This window comes from Carassius carassius, chromosome 46, assembly GCF_963082965.1.
Source record: "Carassius carassius chromosome 46, fCarCar2.1, whole genome shotgun sequence".
NCBI lineage: Eukaryota > Metazoa > Chordata > Actinopteri > Cypriniformes > Cyprinidae > Carassius > Carassius carassius.
The window spans coordinates 12,201,808-12,218,638 of record NC_081800.1 but is presented as its reverse complement, the minus strand read 5'-3'; the positions used below and the strand labels follow the sequence as shown (position 1 = coordinate 12,218,638).

The 16,831-nt window shown below is 36.8% G+C and overlaps 2 protein-coding genes across 4 annotated transcripts in view; both read left to right on the top strand.

Annotated features, from left to right (window-relative positions):
* LOC132129192 (3-hydroxyacyl-CoA dehydrogenase type-2-like) overlaps positions 1-13,170 on the top strand; it is a 32,641-nt gene extending 19,471 nt beyond the window's left edge. Inside the window, exons 6-7 of the transcript XR_009428449.1 lie at positions 11,964-12,123; positions 13,041-13,170. The gene's annotated coding sequence lies outside the window, so the exon portion shown is untranslated. The remainder of the gene's footprint in view (positions 1-11,963; positions 12,124-13,040) is intronic.
* Positions 11,985-16,831, top strand: part of LOC132129193 (chemokine-like protein TAFA-1) — a 57,979-nt gene continuing 53,132 nt past the window's right edge. For all 3 annotated transcript variants that reach the window (XM_059540696.1, XM_059540694.1, XM_059540695.1), the window contains exons 1-2: positions 11,985-12,123; positions 13,041-13,170. In XM_059540696.1, coding sequence (XP_059396679.1) covers positions 12,115-12,123; positions 13,041-13,170 — 139 coding nt within the window. In that variant the 5' untranslated portion in view covers positions 11,985-12,114. The remainder of the gene's footprint in view (positions 12,124-13,040; positions 13,171-16,831) is intronic.

Sequence of the window (16,831 nt, the reverse complement as noted above, 5' to 3'; positions counted from 1 at the left end):
TTATAGTATATTAAAATAGAAAATAGTTGTTACATTGTTAAAATGTTTTAATAAATGTCAAGTAAATAAAATAAGGTATTGAAATCTTGAGAAAGTAAGCAGTATACCCTGCTCTCTAAAATGCTGGGGGCGTGTCTTCTGTCTGTGGTGAAACCACGCCCACTCACAGGAAAGCTGCCTCTCTCAACTGCCAAATACTGCTACGGCCTGAATGAATGCTCCTTCTAGCAGCTTAACTGGATTTACACAGGCTTACATGTTTGGTAATATGCATTTACGTGATGAAGGCATAGCTATAGCTAGCAAATTGTAGGCTGTAGTAATTAACGGTAATGACAGTAACTCGCTGGCGAACCACTGATTCTAGTTATAATAGGATTAGGGGACTGAGACATGGTTTCTGGACTGGTGAAAAACTGGTTTTTGAAATGGTGAAAAACTGTTTAACCATCTAACTCCACAATTCCGAGCATAGTTTATGGTCTTTGTAACGTGTTTTCAGCAACACATTTATAATGTGTTTAGAAATAATTCTCTGAATTGCCAGATGCAATAAGCCCTCCTAAAACAGTTATCTTCTCTGGTCTTATCTTTGCCACTCTGTAGTTTGTGTTAGGAGAATGACACTTCTTCCTCCCAAAATGGAGTTGGTAAATTGGTGTGTGTTAAAAGAGAGTATGCTATTCTGCATTTGCTTGTCCCTGCAGGCATGTTCCACTGACAGGCCCAGTGCAAGATCTGTCCATCACCGTGTGCCTCTGCTCTTTCCATGCTAATGTCCTTCGCCCCTCATTCCACAAGACACAATCACACCAATACATCTGTTTTAGACTAGGAAAACCAGGGGATAGGTCAACTTCGATCAGTGATGAGATACAAACACCCCAATCTAATTTGTCCACCAGTGATCCTTTAACATGAATTAATACAGAGACGATTTCAGCCATTAGACACATGTTATTAGAGAACCTCGTCGATGTGAGAAAGAAGTGTGCCGTCTGCTCTAGCTAGGTGCTTTGTGTCAGGAATGAAAGCCTCAGACACCAAGCAAAGAACTCAGCCATTTCAACCAGTCTTGTGAAAGAAATTGACTGAAGCTTTATTCTGCAGCACCTTGACATTTACACTTAGAATGCCATTGTGCCGCTGCCACAGAAAGAGATGTATCTGAATTAATCAGGTATCCGCAAGTTTATGCATCGCTGACAAGGTAAAGCTGTTGATACAACAGTCACCACTGAGTTTAAAGCAATGCAAGTTCCTTAGACATAAAAAACTGAATTAAATTGCAAGTAAAATTCGAGTAAAATTCGAGTAAAAATCAGGAAAAAACGTTTTAGCATATTTCAATGACAGTTTAAAAATGACAACTTAAAAAATACATTAAAATGTACAGTGGCATTTAAAATAACGATATAAAAACATTGAACTGTTGTACAAGATACGATTTCCTTTAACACACTGTTCAAATGCATAAATGCATAAAATCATTTTGTTTAAACTGTGATACAACATGACCTTAAAATACAATACCATTTAATACCATTTACAAGGTAAGATTTGTTTTTAAAGAAATTAATATTATTATTCAGCAAGGATGCATTAAACTGATTGTAAGTGACAATGAAGACATTTATAATGTTAAAAAAAAAATCTATCCCAAATAAATTAATCTAAAAATCCTGAGGGGAAAAATTATCATGGTTTCCACAAAAGTATTAAGCAGCACAGCGAGTTTCAACATTGATAATAGTAAGAAATGTTTCTTGAGCAGCAAATCAGCATTTTAGAATGATTTCTGAAGGATATAACATGAGTAATGACTGTTAATTCAGCTTTGCCATTACAGGAATAAATGTAAAAAATATAGCAGAAAACTGTTATTTTAAATAGCATTTTCATCAAATAAATCTATAAGAGCCTTCTTTAAAAAACATTAAAAACCCTTATCAACCCCAAGCTTTTGAACGATAGAAGGTTTAAGAAATAAGACGTCCACACACAGATCTTTAGACTTAACATGAATGAATCATTTTAAGAAGATGAGCTGAATGCTTCACAAAACAAACCTCTAAACTTGACAAAAAATGTCTACAATAACAATGCAGAAAGAAAAAAAGAACTTTCATTTCTACAGACTTGAATTGAATACAAATGTAGTGTAAGTTTAATATATTCAAGTTCAAACCTATTCACTATAAAGTACCACATTTTGTCTGCTGTTTTTACTTCTGCACACAATAATTTTCCCGAGTGCATTTTATTATTATTGAACACTTAAATGCACTTTCATTAAGAGGTTTAAAAAATCCCTTAGCCTGAATAATAAAGACTCCATTTCAATCTCAGGGCAAGCATCACTTCCAGTCTGATAACCTCATCGAAACATCTATGCCAAACAGTGTCAGAGTGTCCGTGTCCACTCCATGTGACCTTAAAATGTCACTTAGACCTCTTACACGCTCAAATCACTTTGTGACTTTCACTTTCACAGCCCTCTCAAAACCCATTTAGATGCGAATCCAAGCGAGAGGGTAAAGCTGTGAGTAAACCTCAAAGGACACCACATGGTGGAACAAATATCATTCTTAAAGCTATCCTCAATGTGACATGAGAAAAGTCCTTATCTACTCACTTTTAGTCTGCACATGAATAACATTACATAGAGAATTATTCATAAACATACAGTATGCTTTCCACAAAAAGTGATATTCCACGAGAATATGACTGACTGGACGTCTGATTTAAGGTTCCATAAGTGTGCAGCGAAGGCCAGAAACTGGAGCAGATGCACTCTCTGGAGATGTTCATCAGCATTCTGGACAGAACCTCTACAGTCATATTCCATTCCATCTGCCTGCTTCTGTCTTTCAGCTGAAATGGAGCACCTAGGTCCATTAATTCCAAAATAAGTGCTCTGCGCATTCAAATGCTTTGAAATAAGGGTATCCATTGTGGACCGTCCGTTAAAGCACATTATCTGGGCCAGTCAAAGATGACAGCAATTGAGAGACTAGTGGCGAGGATGAAGCAATGCGGTGTGACGTGATATGAACTGGAAAACTCTTTTTGTAACAGGACAGGATGAGATAAATTTTGACTCTAAGGCATGATTGAACAAGAGGTGGAGCAGATGTGAGATCCTGCTGCTTTACCCTCAGCACTGTGATTGGGTCAATGACATAGAGCCTTTATTTATTTATTCATAATTTAACTTGAATATCCCTCTGCTATGATGAACATGTCCTTATTTCTGAATCAAAATGGATTTTTATGTATATATACTACAGAGCAAATGTTTGGCAGGATTTTTAATCAAATTAGTCCTCAGCATTGTGATTTATTATCAATGATGAAAACAGCAACTATTAAATGCAGCTTAATATTTTTGTGTAAACGATACTTCATTCATATTTTTTTTCAGGATGCTTTGATGAACAGAATAAAAGAACAGCATTTATTTGAAACAGAAACCTTTGGTAACATTATAATTGTTTTTACTGTCACTTCATTCATTTAATGGATCCTTGCTAATTAAAAATATTAATGTCTTTAAAGAGCCCAAACTTTGAATAGTTTTTACAAATAGATCAGGGCCCGGTTCCCCAAAACGTTCTTATCGCTAAGTAGTTCTTAACCTATTCCTTAACCTCTCTCTTAACCGTATGGCACGGTTCCCGACACGTTCGTACGCTAAGTATATCTTCTGTAAGTCACACTTTCGTAAGGTTGGTCTGGACCATTCGTAGCTCTCTCTTAGCGTTATTTGAGCTCATGACGCTACTGTACAGCAGTCTTTAGAAACCAGCGCAGCGAAGTACAAGTCAAACTATGGTATGTTGACAATTTTGTGGCTCAACAATGATTTTCTGTTATTTTTTTAAGACTCATAATAAATTATGTTCGCAATGGATACAGGCCTATTTATGAAGTTGACTTTATGTGGTTACAAAACTAATAAGGTGGTAATTAGCCTAGGCTTTTTCGTAATGTAATTAAAGCGAATTGGCAATCAATTTTTTTATAATTAAAATCTGGCAAACAATTTGGCTCTAAATGGCTAAGATCTTTAAATGGGTAATCATGGTGGTGTCCAGTAAGCGACCAACTATGGCAGCGATCCAACGTGTTCTTGTATTGAATCAAAGACGGAGCCGGACTCGGAGCCGTTTAGTCCATGTCAGTTTTTTTATTCGGCAAAACTTAAGCCCTTTTGACATTTTGCCTGACGTGGCTTTATTAAAAACAATACCCTCCCAAGACAACTCATTGTGGAGCAGCTGGACCTTCCCAGACCTGCGCTTGCCAGTCTAACGCGGCGGAATTCTGCTTTAAGCCCTGAAGCCCAGCGCTACTTTTTTATTATTATTATTATTATTATTATTTATTTATTTATTTTGCTACAGAGAGATTCATCGAGGTCGTGGGAGAGGGCTACGGCCTAATCAAGACCTCGGTGTGGAGGTGTGTCCACACAGTCACCAACGCCCTTCTGCGCCATGCCGGGGATTACATCCTGGTGGATGGCACACTCATCCCTATCGCCAATCCATCAGTGATTGATCGGGAGGAAATATCGCGAAAGGGATACGCGACCATAAACATGCAGGTTATAGTGGACCATAGGAGTGTGATCTTCGACTTGGTGGCAAGGTCCAGCAAAACTTCAAGTTCCCTGACGAGAAGCTTGGTGCCCTTGTTTACGTTGCAGCATATTTTGTATCTAATTCTCTCTCTCTCTGTTCATTGTAGATAGGTTGTTTTTTATTAAAAACATAAACCAATTGCAATCAATATCGCATTAAACAGAAGTAACTGCAGCTGCTTGCCAATCAATTCTGATTGTAAAGTACCTTACCATTAATATAAAAGTGTATTATATAATTTTCATAAGTCGTTAAACCCATGTCAAAAAGCGGCACAACGGGATAAGGAGGGTGGATGATTAGCGAGGGGTACCCGGTTCGTCAAACCGTCACAACATAGCCTATCGTGTGAACATATTACTGACCATTTGATAATTTAATTTATAGTCTATATTCTACTGATAACTTAAACTATGTTAAAATAAATGTTACTGTAATAATTTGAGGAATGTTTCATTTGCATAGAACGTGTTGTCTTTCTTAACGCTGTAATGCACCTTCATGTGAAGTGGAAAATCGATTCATGAGCAATCGATGCCAACTAATTCAGCACCCTGACTTTGGACAGCGCTCTTGTAACGTCGGACGTAAGAGGCAGCATGTTAAGAAGCTTCCTAAAGGACACTTCGGGGAACACACTTAGAAACATCAACAACTTTGGTAAGATATATCTTTCAATGTCTTCTTAGTGCGCTAAGAGTGAACGTTATCGGGGAACCGGGCCCTGCTTATTAATTCATGGAAAAACAAGCCATAAGAAATGCAGAAATAACATAAAACTATAAAAATATATAAAATTATAATCAAGGTCAATAAGTCTTTTAGAATATCATTTAATTTAAGCTTTTTATAAAAAAAATTGTGTTCAGATTGTAAAATGTCATGTGGAATATAAAATATGTTTTACATTGAAAAATATTTTGATTAGAATATACACTTGCAAATAAAGTGAAAAACAATATATATTATACTTTTATCTGATGGTTACGCCACTAGATTTTTACCTTTCTTGAAAAATTTTTTTCAAAACAAATTGAATATAAAGAGTATACTTGTAAGTATTTTTTTTTGTTTTCTTTATCATGGACCCTCCTATTTGTCATTCACCCGACTGAGTAGGATTCATTGCGCTCCATTTCTTCTGTGGAACCATATTCTTATTCATTGCCTGTGGGAACACCAGCAAAGGACAAAGTGCAATACTTATTAATGTAAAGCATATGCTCACACTTGCTATCTCTCCTCAAATGAGCTGAGGGTCTACTGTAGTTGTTCCTTGCATGTATGCATGCGGGAGCTGTCCACTCAACAGCAGTGCTGAACGAAGGCTGCCTCAGTCCATGGTACTGAGGATTATCTGTAGCCAGTACCGGCTAAAATGGCCATTGACAATCACTCCAAAAACTCATCCCATCCATCATCCATCACATACATGCCCTTGGCACATCACTACTCCTCAAGTCCTCTCCCCCCAAGCCTCTTCCATCTTCCTCATTGTACATCAAGTCCCTTTCATCTGTTCTTAGACACCACTTGTCACTGAGATGTGCAATGTGGTCAGATGAGTGTGTGGAAGTGTGTGTGAGGCCCACAGGGCATCTATCCCTCCATTGAGAGATCAGAGCAGGTGCCAGATGCCTGGAGCTCATAAAAAAGAACATCATGCTTTTCAGATCACCTTCAGCTTCTTGGTTCTCACACATTACTGCTGACAACATCTGCACATTGCACACTGCACCACATTCTCACACAGTTACAGGATTCTTGTCTCACACGTCATGCGGCTAGAGCACTTCTCAGATCTGCTTTATGTCGTTCATAATGCTGTTTGACAGAGGTCCTGAGTTCATGAACACTGCATTTTTATGCTGCAGAAAGTCGTGAGCCACATTTCTCTCAGAAAAGATATTAAAACATGTTAAATTATTAAAGAGTGCCCTCTTGACCCAAACATGCTCAGTCAGACACAACGTGCAGATATGAGATATTTAATCAGACTTTTCATCATGTCATATCAGAGACACCTACACCGAAACTGTCCATTTAAATTCACCTGCCGTCCCGCTTTCCTAATGAAAATAAAAAAGCAAATCTATTGAGAGGACTGGATTTAGATGGATAACTTTGACGGGTCCAATGAAATACAAATGCACATGCAATGCAAATCCCTGGCATACAATTAAAAATATACTCTCTAATACTCTATAATAGAGCATATGCACAGCAAGGACGTTTGGAGAAAAGAGAGAAGCTGTGTGTGTGTGTGTGTGTGTGTGTTTTTTCTGCTGTCATTAGTAATCTCTTCAGGCCAGGTAGGAGAAGTCACTGATGGGAGAACCGGCTGAGAGACAGACTGTATTAGAAATGAGATAGTATATCTGGCAGGCTCACTGTGAAATGTTACTGTCAGCCATTAGAAAGAATCAGAGTAGAGAGATTTGTACTCATGAGATAATGAGTTTCAATCTAATTCCATTCCATACAGAAATATTCTCATAAAACTGACATTCAATTCTCACACAAGCTGCGGAAGTATTGACATACGCATTTCCTTTGATTTCCCTTTTGTTAAAATCCACATCAATCACACCCCAAAAGGAGTAAATATTTGAAAGTTACACAGAGCTCATTATGAAAATCCTGCTTTATCAGTACCAAAGCACATTTCTGTTTTTTTTTTTCTTTCTTTTTTTTCTCCCTCAACACCTCTAGCTCTCTAGTTTCCTCAAAACTGTTGCTTCTGGGATTTTTCTTACATGGTCCCCTGGTTTTGCTGAAATGTCTTTATTGCAGTGTTACCCAAAGAATTACCTGCTGATCCTGTATTCCCTCGACTATATCCTGGTGCTTTGTCTCTCTAAACACATCCCATAGACTGAGGGCAACAAGGGAATCAGGAGAGATGTTTATGCTGTATTATCTCACTGGGTTTATCTTCCTAAAATCACTCAAGCTCAGAATAAACCTTCATAAAGACCTCTCTAGCAGTTTAAAAGTCCAGAGATTTCAGAACATAGTTTAAATTATCTTTCTGTTTAATGCTGGTTAGTTAATTCTAATAAAGTTTTTTAATTAAACTGAAGAAATGTAATTTAAATCACACTTCAATTCATCACAAAATTCATAGCATAAAAAGCAACATATTTTCTTTTAATTAGTGCACAGAAAAGCAAATTTCCTCATAAACACCTTATACATATCATGCTGATCACAACCCTTCACCAAAAACACACACCTTTTGTATGATATAAAATCCAAGCAACAGCACTCAACTTGTGGGAAGTTGTGGCCTAATGGTTAGAGATTTGGACTCATAATCTAAAGATTGTGAGTTCAAGTCTCAGGCTGACAGGGATTGTAGGTGGGGGGAGTTAATGTAGAGCACTCTCTCCACCCTCAATACCACGACTGAGGTGCCCTTGAGCAAGGCACTGAACCCCCAACTGCTCCCCAGGCACCATACTTGGCTGTATGTCATGACACTTTCCTTTTTTTTGAGTTACACGTCATTACGTAAAACAAGCCCAAAAACTAAATAAAAAATGAGTTAGAAACACAATGAACTAGAACTAGAAATAGATGATATTGTATATAAGACCCTTAAAAAAATCACTGTAAGAAAGTAATATTCCCTACATTTTGCTCAGACCTCTTCAGAAAATCTGACAAGACCACTGTAAATTGTTGATGAACAGTGATAAAATCTGAACATATTAAGAGGTATGGAATAATGTGGTGTAGAGGTGTCAAAGACAAGTACAAAATTATGTCCATGAGTTTAGTTTAAACCAAAAATTAGCATTGCAGGCTTGAAAGCTACTGGATATGTTTTGGAATTGTAGTGATTTCAATCAATTATAGCCTCACACGGGGCATCAAAATGTTGTGATTTTTTATTTGAGTAGCATCATCAGTGTAATGGCTTTGGGCTTAAATATTAATAAATAGTTTGGTCACACCGAGAACGTCCTTGGTCTGGAAACACGCAAACGGAGGAGCATAAAGGTGAAGGTTAATAAGTCTGTACAGAAGATCCAGACAACCTGGTAGACACAGGAAAAAGGATTGCTGATGAGGCAATTCTGAAGTTGTTGCAGGAGGTGGGGGGAACTAAGCTTGGGGTCGTTTTTGCTGTTGCAGTTTCCAATACTCCAAAAAATTCACTTCATGCAAAACTTCACTTCATTTCTCAGTAGTAAAACAACAGCTTAGCACTGCAATAGACAACAACAGCTTAGTACACTTCTATGTCTTGAAGAGAGCCTTTTAATCTTTCCTGAGAAAAAAGGATTTGCAAGTTGGCACCTTTCAGAACCAGCATTTTGATTGGCTGATGCAGTTAGGGGTGGCCATGGTATGGCCCCTCCCTTGCATTACGTTTTTTTGCATAGCTTAAAGTCTAAGTTTAGGCCAATGTCTTTTTCTATGCATAATTCTCTGAAGACCAAACATCAAAAGGTAATGCTGATCATTGCCCCATGCAGTCATATATACAGTTTATACCTTAAATGGGTCATACGACATTGCTTAAAAAAATTATTTTGTGTATTTGGTGTAAAGCAATGTGTTTATGCGGTTTAAATAAAAAAAAACAAGTTATTTTCCACATAATGTACATCATTGTTGCTCCTCTATGCCCCACCTTTCTAAAAAGTGTACATTTTTTATGTGTGTGTGTGTCTATATGAGTCTATATTGTCCAGAGTGAGAGGATAGTCTGAGTGGCCAAAGACTATCCAAGGATCAGAGTTGGATAATTGGACAAATTAGTTTAGGCTTAAGGGCAGAAAAAAGCACCTACAATAAATCACCCCAAGTTGCTTGGGAGGGTTTCAAGAAAAAAATTACGTTTCCTGGGTTCTGTGGTCTGATAAAAAAAGAGCTTTTTAGCACACACGATATGGGTTTAAAAGGATACTAAAGGATAAAAAAGTACCCACAATTTAATACACTAATGGATTTTTAATGTTGTGAGCCTATTTTTCTGCCAGAGGTCCTGGACATCTTACTCAAATACATGGAATCATGGATTCTATCAAATACCAACAGATAAAAGCAGATAAAACCTGACTGAATCTTACAATGGGCCATGAATCTTTCATCAGGACAATGAACCAAAAACAATCAACAAACATCAAAATTAACACAAAAATTGATCACTGAGCACAAAATGAAGGTTCTGCCAAGGCCGTCCCAGTACCCTGACCTGAACCCTATAGATAATGAGTGGGGTGAACTGAAGAGGAGAAACACCAACATTGACCTTGGCATTTGGAGGACCTCAAAATATTCTGCATGGAAGAATGATCTTCGATCTCCAACCTCATCAGGCATTATAGAAGACTCAGAGCTGTCATTTTGGCAAATAGAACTTGCAAAAAGTATTGAATAAAATGGGACCAATAAGTGTGACCAAAGTATATTTTAATTCAATGAAAGGTTTGATGTTTGTAATTTTTTTTTAATGAATGATCAAATGGATAAAGAATGTATTTTAACAGCCTTCTTTGCTCATGTTTACGAAATGGACTAATAATTTGGTAACATTTTAGTATGGGGACCAATTATTAACAAGTTGCTTATTAGCATGCCTATTATTAACATATTAGCAGTTTATTAGTACATATAAAGCACATATTCTGCATGACCATATTCTACATCCCTAATCCTACCCAATAACTAAACTTATCACCTACCTTGCTAACTATTAATTAGGAGTTTATTGAGGCAAAAGTCACAGTTAATGGTTTGTTAATAGCGAAATTTGGACAGTAAAACAAGGTGTGACCAATAATTCTGATCTAATAATTTTTTAATTATATATAGTAATATAATAATCTATTAAATAGTCGAATAAATATATGTAAATAATATCATATATATATATATATATATATATATATATATATATATATATATATATATATATATATATATATATATATATATATATATATATATATATATATATATATAAACACACACACATACATATATATATATTACAATTAAAATGAAACGTTGTACATAAAACCTAAAAAATATAAAAAGTACTTGTATTTGTAATGCTGTTTGCAATTATAACCAATTAGAAAAAAATACTATGTAAAATATACCACAGAAGAAGCCCCATAAAACTTTGTGTGTTTTACATATAATTGTATTAAAGATTTATTGCCTTTTAAAAGAATTAGGCAATTTCCAAAACAAATCTGTAAGTTCAAATTGATTTAGACTTTCTGCACTTCATGCTTGTCCCTTCAAAATTGCTAATTGTTTTTTATTTTTCTTTAAACTGAACCAGGCTATAGACAACATACTGTACACAACTGTGACACAATCAGCAAGTCCTAAAATCTAAAGCTTAAAGGCACAGTTTGCCCAAAAATGAAAATTGATGTCCCTGATGTCGTTCCAAACCTTTTGTTGCTTTCTTATGTTAAACATAAAAGAAGATATTTTGAAGATTGCTGGTAATCAAACAGTTGGTGGTTGCCATTGACTTCCAAAGTAGGAAAAAAAATACTATGGAAGTCAGGGGCAACCACCAACTGTTTGATTACCAGCAATCTTCAAAATATCTTCTTTTATGTTTAACATAAGAAAGCAACTCCTACAGGTTTGGAATGACATTAGGTAAATGATAACAGAATTTTTATTATTGGGTGAACTATCCCTTTAAGCATTATGTTGGTGACAAGCAAGTGACTCCATGTCTATCAAGGTCTGAAGCTCAATTACAAGCTGAGGATAGAGTGGCTTAAAAACCAGAGAGATACCGAGATCACAACCACAATCTGTTTGCGTGTTAAGTGAACAAAATATTGAATACTGCTTGAAGGGGGGATTTGGGTTACTCAAGAAAAAAAAAGTTCACCATAACCTACTGGAACGATAATAAGATACAAATGCCCAGCGTCATTTCCCAGTTTCCAGTGACTGCTAGATCAATGCAGGTTTTAGATGAGAGATCATGTATAGCTTGAAGCAAGGAGCTCTTGTGTATCGGGAAAAATTATTACATGCAAAGGAGGGAGGAAGAGAAAGATGAAGTGAGGGACTAAGAGAAAGAGACAGAGAGAAAGTATGTAAGAGAGATAGAGATGAAATGGGAGATTAAAGCGAGAGAGAGAGAGGGAGAGAGAGCAAGAAAGAGGGAAGGAGGAAGAGAGTACCGCCCTTCAGTGTTTAAACGTGAGGCGGAAAATCATCTCTGTGGCTCAGAGGAGGGAAGAGGCGATTCCAGTGTTAGATGAGCGGGTTTGCTGTGCTTAAATCATAGCGCTTTCTCTCTTTCGCTGTTCGTTTGTCCTACAGTGTCCCTGATTTCAGCTACAGGCTTCAAAGTGAGAAGACAGAAGAACTGAGAGTTTCTACAAGACAACAATACCTGGACACGGGGATATCTGGACACCTCACAATGGATGGATTGAGGACAAAGTGTTGAGTTCTCCGCGGCTGTCCCTGAATGATACAGGTATAGTAGTTGTTTCAGCTTTGTTTTTCTCTTTACCAAGTATCAGCATGCAGCTGATGCAATAGTAATGTTCAGAAAACAAATACAAAAGGTTTTTACCTTGATGCATAAAAAATGCTAGTTTTTTTATCTGTGAAAAAGGAGTGCACTGTAAGATCAGCATGAATACCTTCATCTGATCTAACACTATTATTATAGCCTACATTATGAAGCATATGCCATAAGACCGAATGGCTGGCTCGTCTGCAGACGTTTTTATAGTTTTATCGTCTGACATTCAATTTCAGTACATGCTATGTGGATAGCTGAAGAAAATGTGACTGCCTAGTCATAACTCTAATTTATGAATATGAATAGACAATTGGAGACTCAAGGATGGAGACAGACTGTAGGGTGGCTGAGGAAAAGAAACTGACTGGCACTTTCATCTCTAAATGGCCTAATAAACACACTAACAGGCTGAAAGCAAGTTGGTCTGCATGAAGACTGGATCTGCAAGATTTTCTCTGCACTCAAAAAAAAAAATCGTTGTATATAATCAATTTCTCTCAAAGAAATTGCTGGTACATTTCACAAACAATTACAAAGAATTCGAAAGCAACACTGAATCAAATGTGAAATAATAAAGTATAAAAACTGAAATAGCAATTTCTTGTAAAACATACTCAAATGATCGCTTAATTGACAAATTCCTAATATTTTTTTATAGTGTGAGGAAGTTCTGTCAGGTTCTCTCAAACTTGCAATATACATATATATATATATAAAATATATATATATTTTTCTTCTCAGATTTAATTATAAATGTCAGGTCTGAATGCACCTCACGGCATTCACAGCACTTAGGTAGGAATGAATAGACGTGAGAGATGAAAAGCCAGTGTGTGAGTTACTGACCTCTCTCTGTGTGTCTTCAGAGGAGTGTTGGGATGTCGTGGCTGGTGTGGGTGTGGGTCAGTGTGACAGTCCTGCTGATGTGTGAGGCCACTTTCTATGAGACCATCCAGCAGCACCTGTCCCCGCCTGGAACCAACATACAGATCCTCGGTGAGTCCTTCTTTCTCTCCATCTCCTGCCTCATTGTTCACTCTGGCATCAGCATGTTTTCTCAATCTCTGTAGGGGGAAAAGTTCAGGTATTCATCTCTCAGAGTGGCTGAATCAAGAAGGATTAAACCATATCCCGAAATAAATCAAGTTTTATCTACAACCTAAGTTGCATCACACTTTCAACACCTTAAAAATAAGGGTACATTTATTCCATTACATTCTCCTTGTTTTTAGTTTATCCTTGACTTAGTTTTACAGTAAACCTAAGCTACTTTAAATCCAGTTGCTCTAGTGCTATAAACTTTAATTAAAATGCCCCTATTATGCCATTTCGAATATTGCCTTTCATGCAGCGTGTAATGTAGCTGTATGAGTTGTATAGCCGAAAGTGCACATTAAATAAAGTTATGGTCTCCCAAAAGAAAAAATCGACTCTGAATGGAGGTCACGGGGTAATACATTTGCATAATTCCCGCCTATGTTCTATGCTGGCTGCAATAACCCTTCCACAAATATCTTGACCTGCCCTCAAACACTGTAGCTTGTTTGTGTAGTTAAAGAGTTAGTTCACCCAAATATTACAATTATGTAATTAATAACTCACCCTCATGTCGTTCCAAACCTGTAAGACCTCCGTTTATCTTCGGAACACAGTTTAAGATATTTTAGATTTAGTCCGAGAGCTCTCAGTCCCTCCATTGAAGCTGTGTGTACGGTATACTGTCCATGTCCAGAAAGGTAAGAAAAACATCATCAAAGTAGTCCATGTGACATCAGAGGGTCAGTTAGAATTTTTTGGAGCATCGCAAATACATTTTGGTCCAAAAATAGCAAAATATATGACTTTATTCAGCATTGTCTTCTCTTCCGTGTCTGTTGTTAGCGCGTTCACTGCAGTGTATGGTATCCGGTTCGCGAACGAATCACTCGATGTAACCGGATCTTCTTGAACCAGTTCACCAAATCGAACTGAATCGTTTGAAACGGTTCGCGTCTCCAATAAGCATTAATCCACAAATGACTTAAGCTGTTAACTTTTTTGTAAACTCAGAGGGAGTGTCAGCCACGTAAAAAAGTTAACCGCTTTTTAACCACAGTGCATTAAATTTACAGATAATTAAATGTTTTGGGATATTAGCAATATATGATAGTTTATACAGTATTTAGATATTTTATGTATACAGAAAAACTTAAGCATTATAAAATAAAATATCCATTACTTGCACAAGCTATTTTTGATATCCTCTTCTATATGACACTCAAAAATGGAACATGGAGTTTTTTTTTTTTTTTTGGCTGCTGTTTACTTTGGTTAATCCACCATGGTGGACAATCAAAATGAATTGCAGGTGAAGGTTTTAATCACTGGTTTGTTAGGCAGTGCATTATTAAGAAGCTCAACACAACTTCAACAAATCTTTTTCTTCATTGAATTCTCATTGGTGCAGTCTGATTCAGGAAAGTAGTCCCACAGGGGATGAATTTCTAGTACAGTGGTTCTCAATATGGCATAGCTGCAGGACCCAGATTTGGACATTTATCAAGCAGCAACCCAACAAAGTAGCAGAATTGTTTTGATGGTTTCAAGTTCTCGGTAGCCAACAATTCACTGCACACAACACACTGTGGGTCTGTATTTAATGATGTTGGGGTTTGCATAGTTTTTTCCCCAATGCTTTTCGTGAAGTCAAGCACTTGACACCGAGGGCATGTCAAGTAACTCTGCCTAATTTGGCTAGCTTTTACCATCTGTAAATGTCCAATAAATTTGCAATGGAGTCACTTTTTTAACATCAGCAACAAAAACATTTTTCCATCCAAGTTTATAAGCTACTAAGCTAACTAAGCATAATTAAACGATGAGATGTATTTTTTTTATACCATTTAACAATGACATTTTTTCATTGTTTTCTTTTGTTTTAGTTTTTTATCCCTGTCAGCACATGCAAAACACCAGCTGAAAACCACTTCTCCCAGACCTCATGGTTGGCCAAGTTTATAAGCACCTTGAGTGTGAGAGGAGTTTTCAATAATAGTTCAGGTTCAAATATACCTTCACTGCATCCTCAACAATAGCGTAGCCAGGATGCGGTAACACATTAGATTAGGGAACACATATTCACTATTAGTTTTTCTTCCACACATCAGGTCAAGAGGATATCAGACATATTTATCAGAATGTTAATCTATTAGAAAATCCTGTTTATCTAATATCTCAGTGGACTAGGTTGGTTTTAAGGTTCGCCTCAATTGAAACAGGGCACAAATGCTTCTTGTAACCTCACACCTTCAAATGAGAGGGCTAAAAGCAATTTAAGACCGTACCACTTACCTTTACTAATCTTGCTAGAGGCACTTTACTGGGATTAGATCCTGAATTGGAATTGATTTTATTGTACAGAATATAGAACAATTATAGCAGTACATGCTTTTCCTGATTCAAAGCAGAAGGTCGGTGGAGTTTTGCCTCTGTTGGCATCAGAAGCTTTGACTGTTTGGATTTGAACAATTTGGCTTCAATGCCATTCAGAATGTAGATGTTAGCAATGTTAGTAAATCTAGCCCTGATGAAACAATTGAGCTCCAGCACAAGAATATTTCTTAACAATCAAATGTTCATCCTAAATGAAGGGCTATATATTGGTCCACCAGTACTGAGTGCTCTGGGATTCCACTTCCCCGAATTTAAATATAAAAGTGGATAAACAAACTGCACAGATTGGGCTTTTATAAACTTTGGTGACGTTGCATAAAATTCACATTTGGTGCTGGATGGAGTGAATGGACAGAGATTATGTTTAAGTGTCCATATGTTCTCTCAAAAGATGAACAATACTAGGGGCATTTAGATGTTTCTTGACTGAGTATAAAAAGAGGCACTGAATAATTCATATTTAAACCCCCATTCTGCTCCAAAAAGATGATTTTTTGTAATACTTCATTTACAAAGGAAGGAATTTAAGATGTCAGTGTTTTCTGAAACCACATCTTCAAAGCCATTTCCTTTTACCACTTGTCTTGTATGAAAAACACAAACAACCAGCACCGATTGTAGCTCCAGGATGCATTTGCATGTTGTAAAAACATCAAGCTCAGCAAACATTCTCTCAAACTGCCAATCATGTAAGAAAAAAAAGTTTAAAGGTCAGCCAAACTGACAACATCTGCTCTGCTTTCAAACCTTGTGTGATTATGTCGACCTGATGTGTTGACAAGTGTGTGCTCTAACTGTAAATGCTTTTTTTCAGTCAGGGTGATATTGTGGCTTTGGAAAGTGTGGGAGTGTGTGTGTGTGTGTGTTGTGTAACAAAGATATATTTGTTTAAGTATTGATTGCTTTGGGCTGGTAGATTGTCCTGATTATCAGGGTTGACAGGTCGTGAATTCTTGCGGTACCGGTGCTTTCATTAAAACCATCAATGTGACTAGTGACCAAGATTACTGCAGGAAATTGCGAATATAGGAAACTGTGTTTTTCTGAAACTGATGAACTGAGCTGCATCCATTGCAAAAATGTTTTTTTTTATACTGATAATTTTACATTTTTATTTGTATTTCACTAGAGGTCAAGGTTTACGGGAACATATGTCTGACTTATGCAGTATTGACTATTATGCAGTATAAACTGCACATATTAATGTGCCAAAATGATGTTGCTT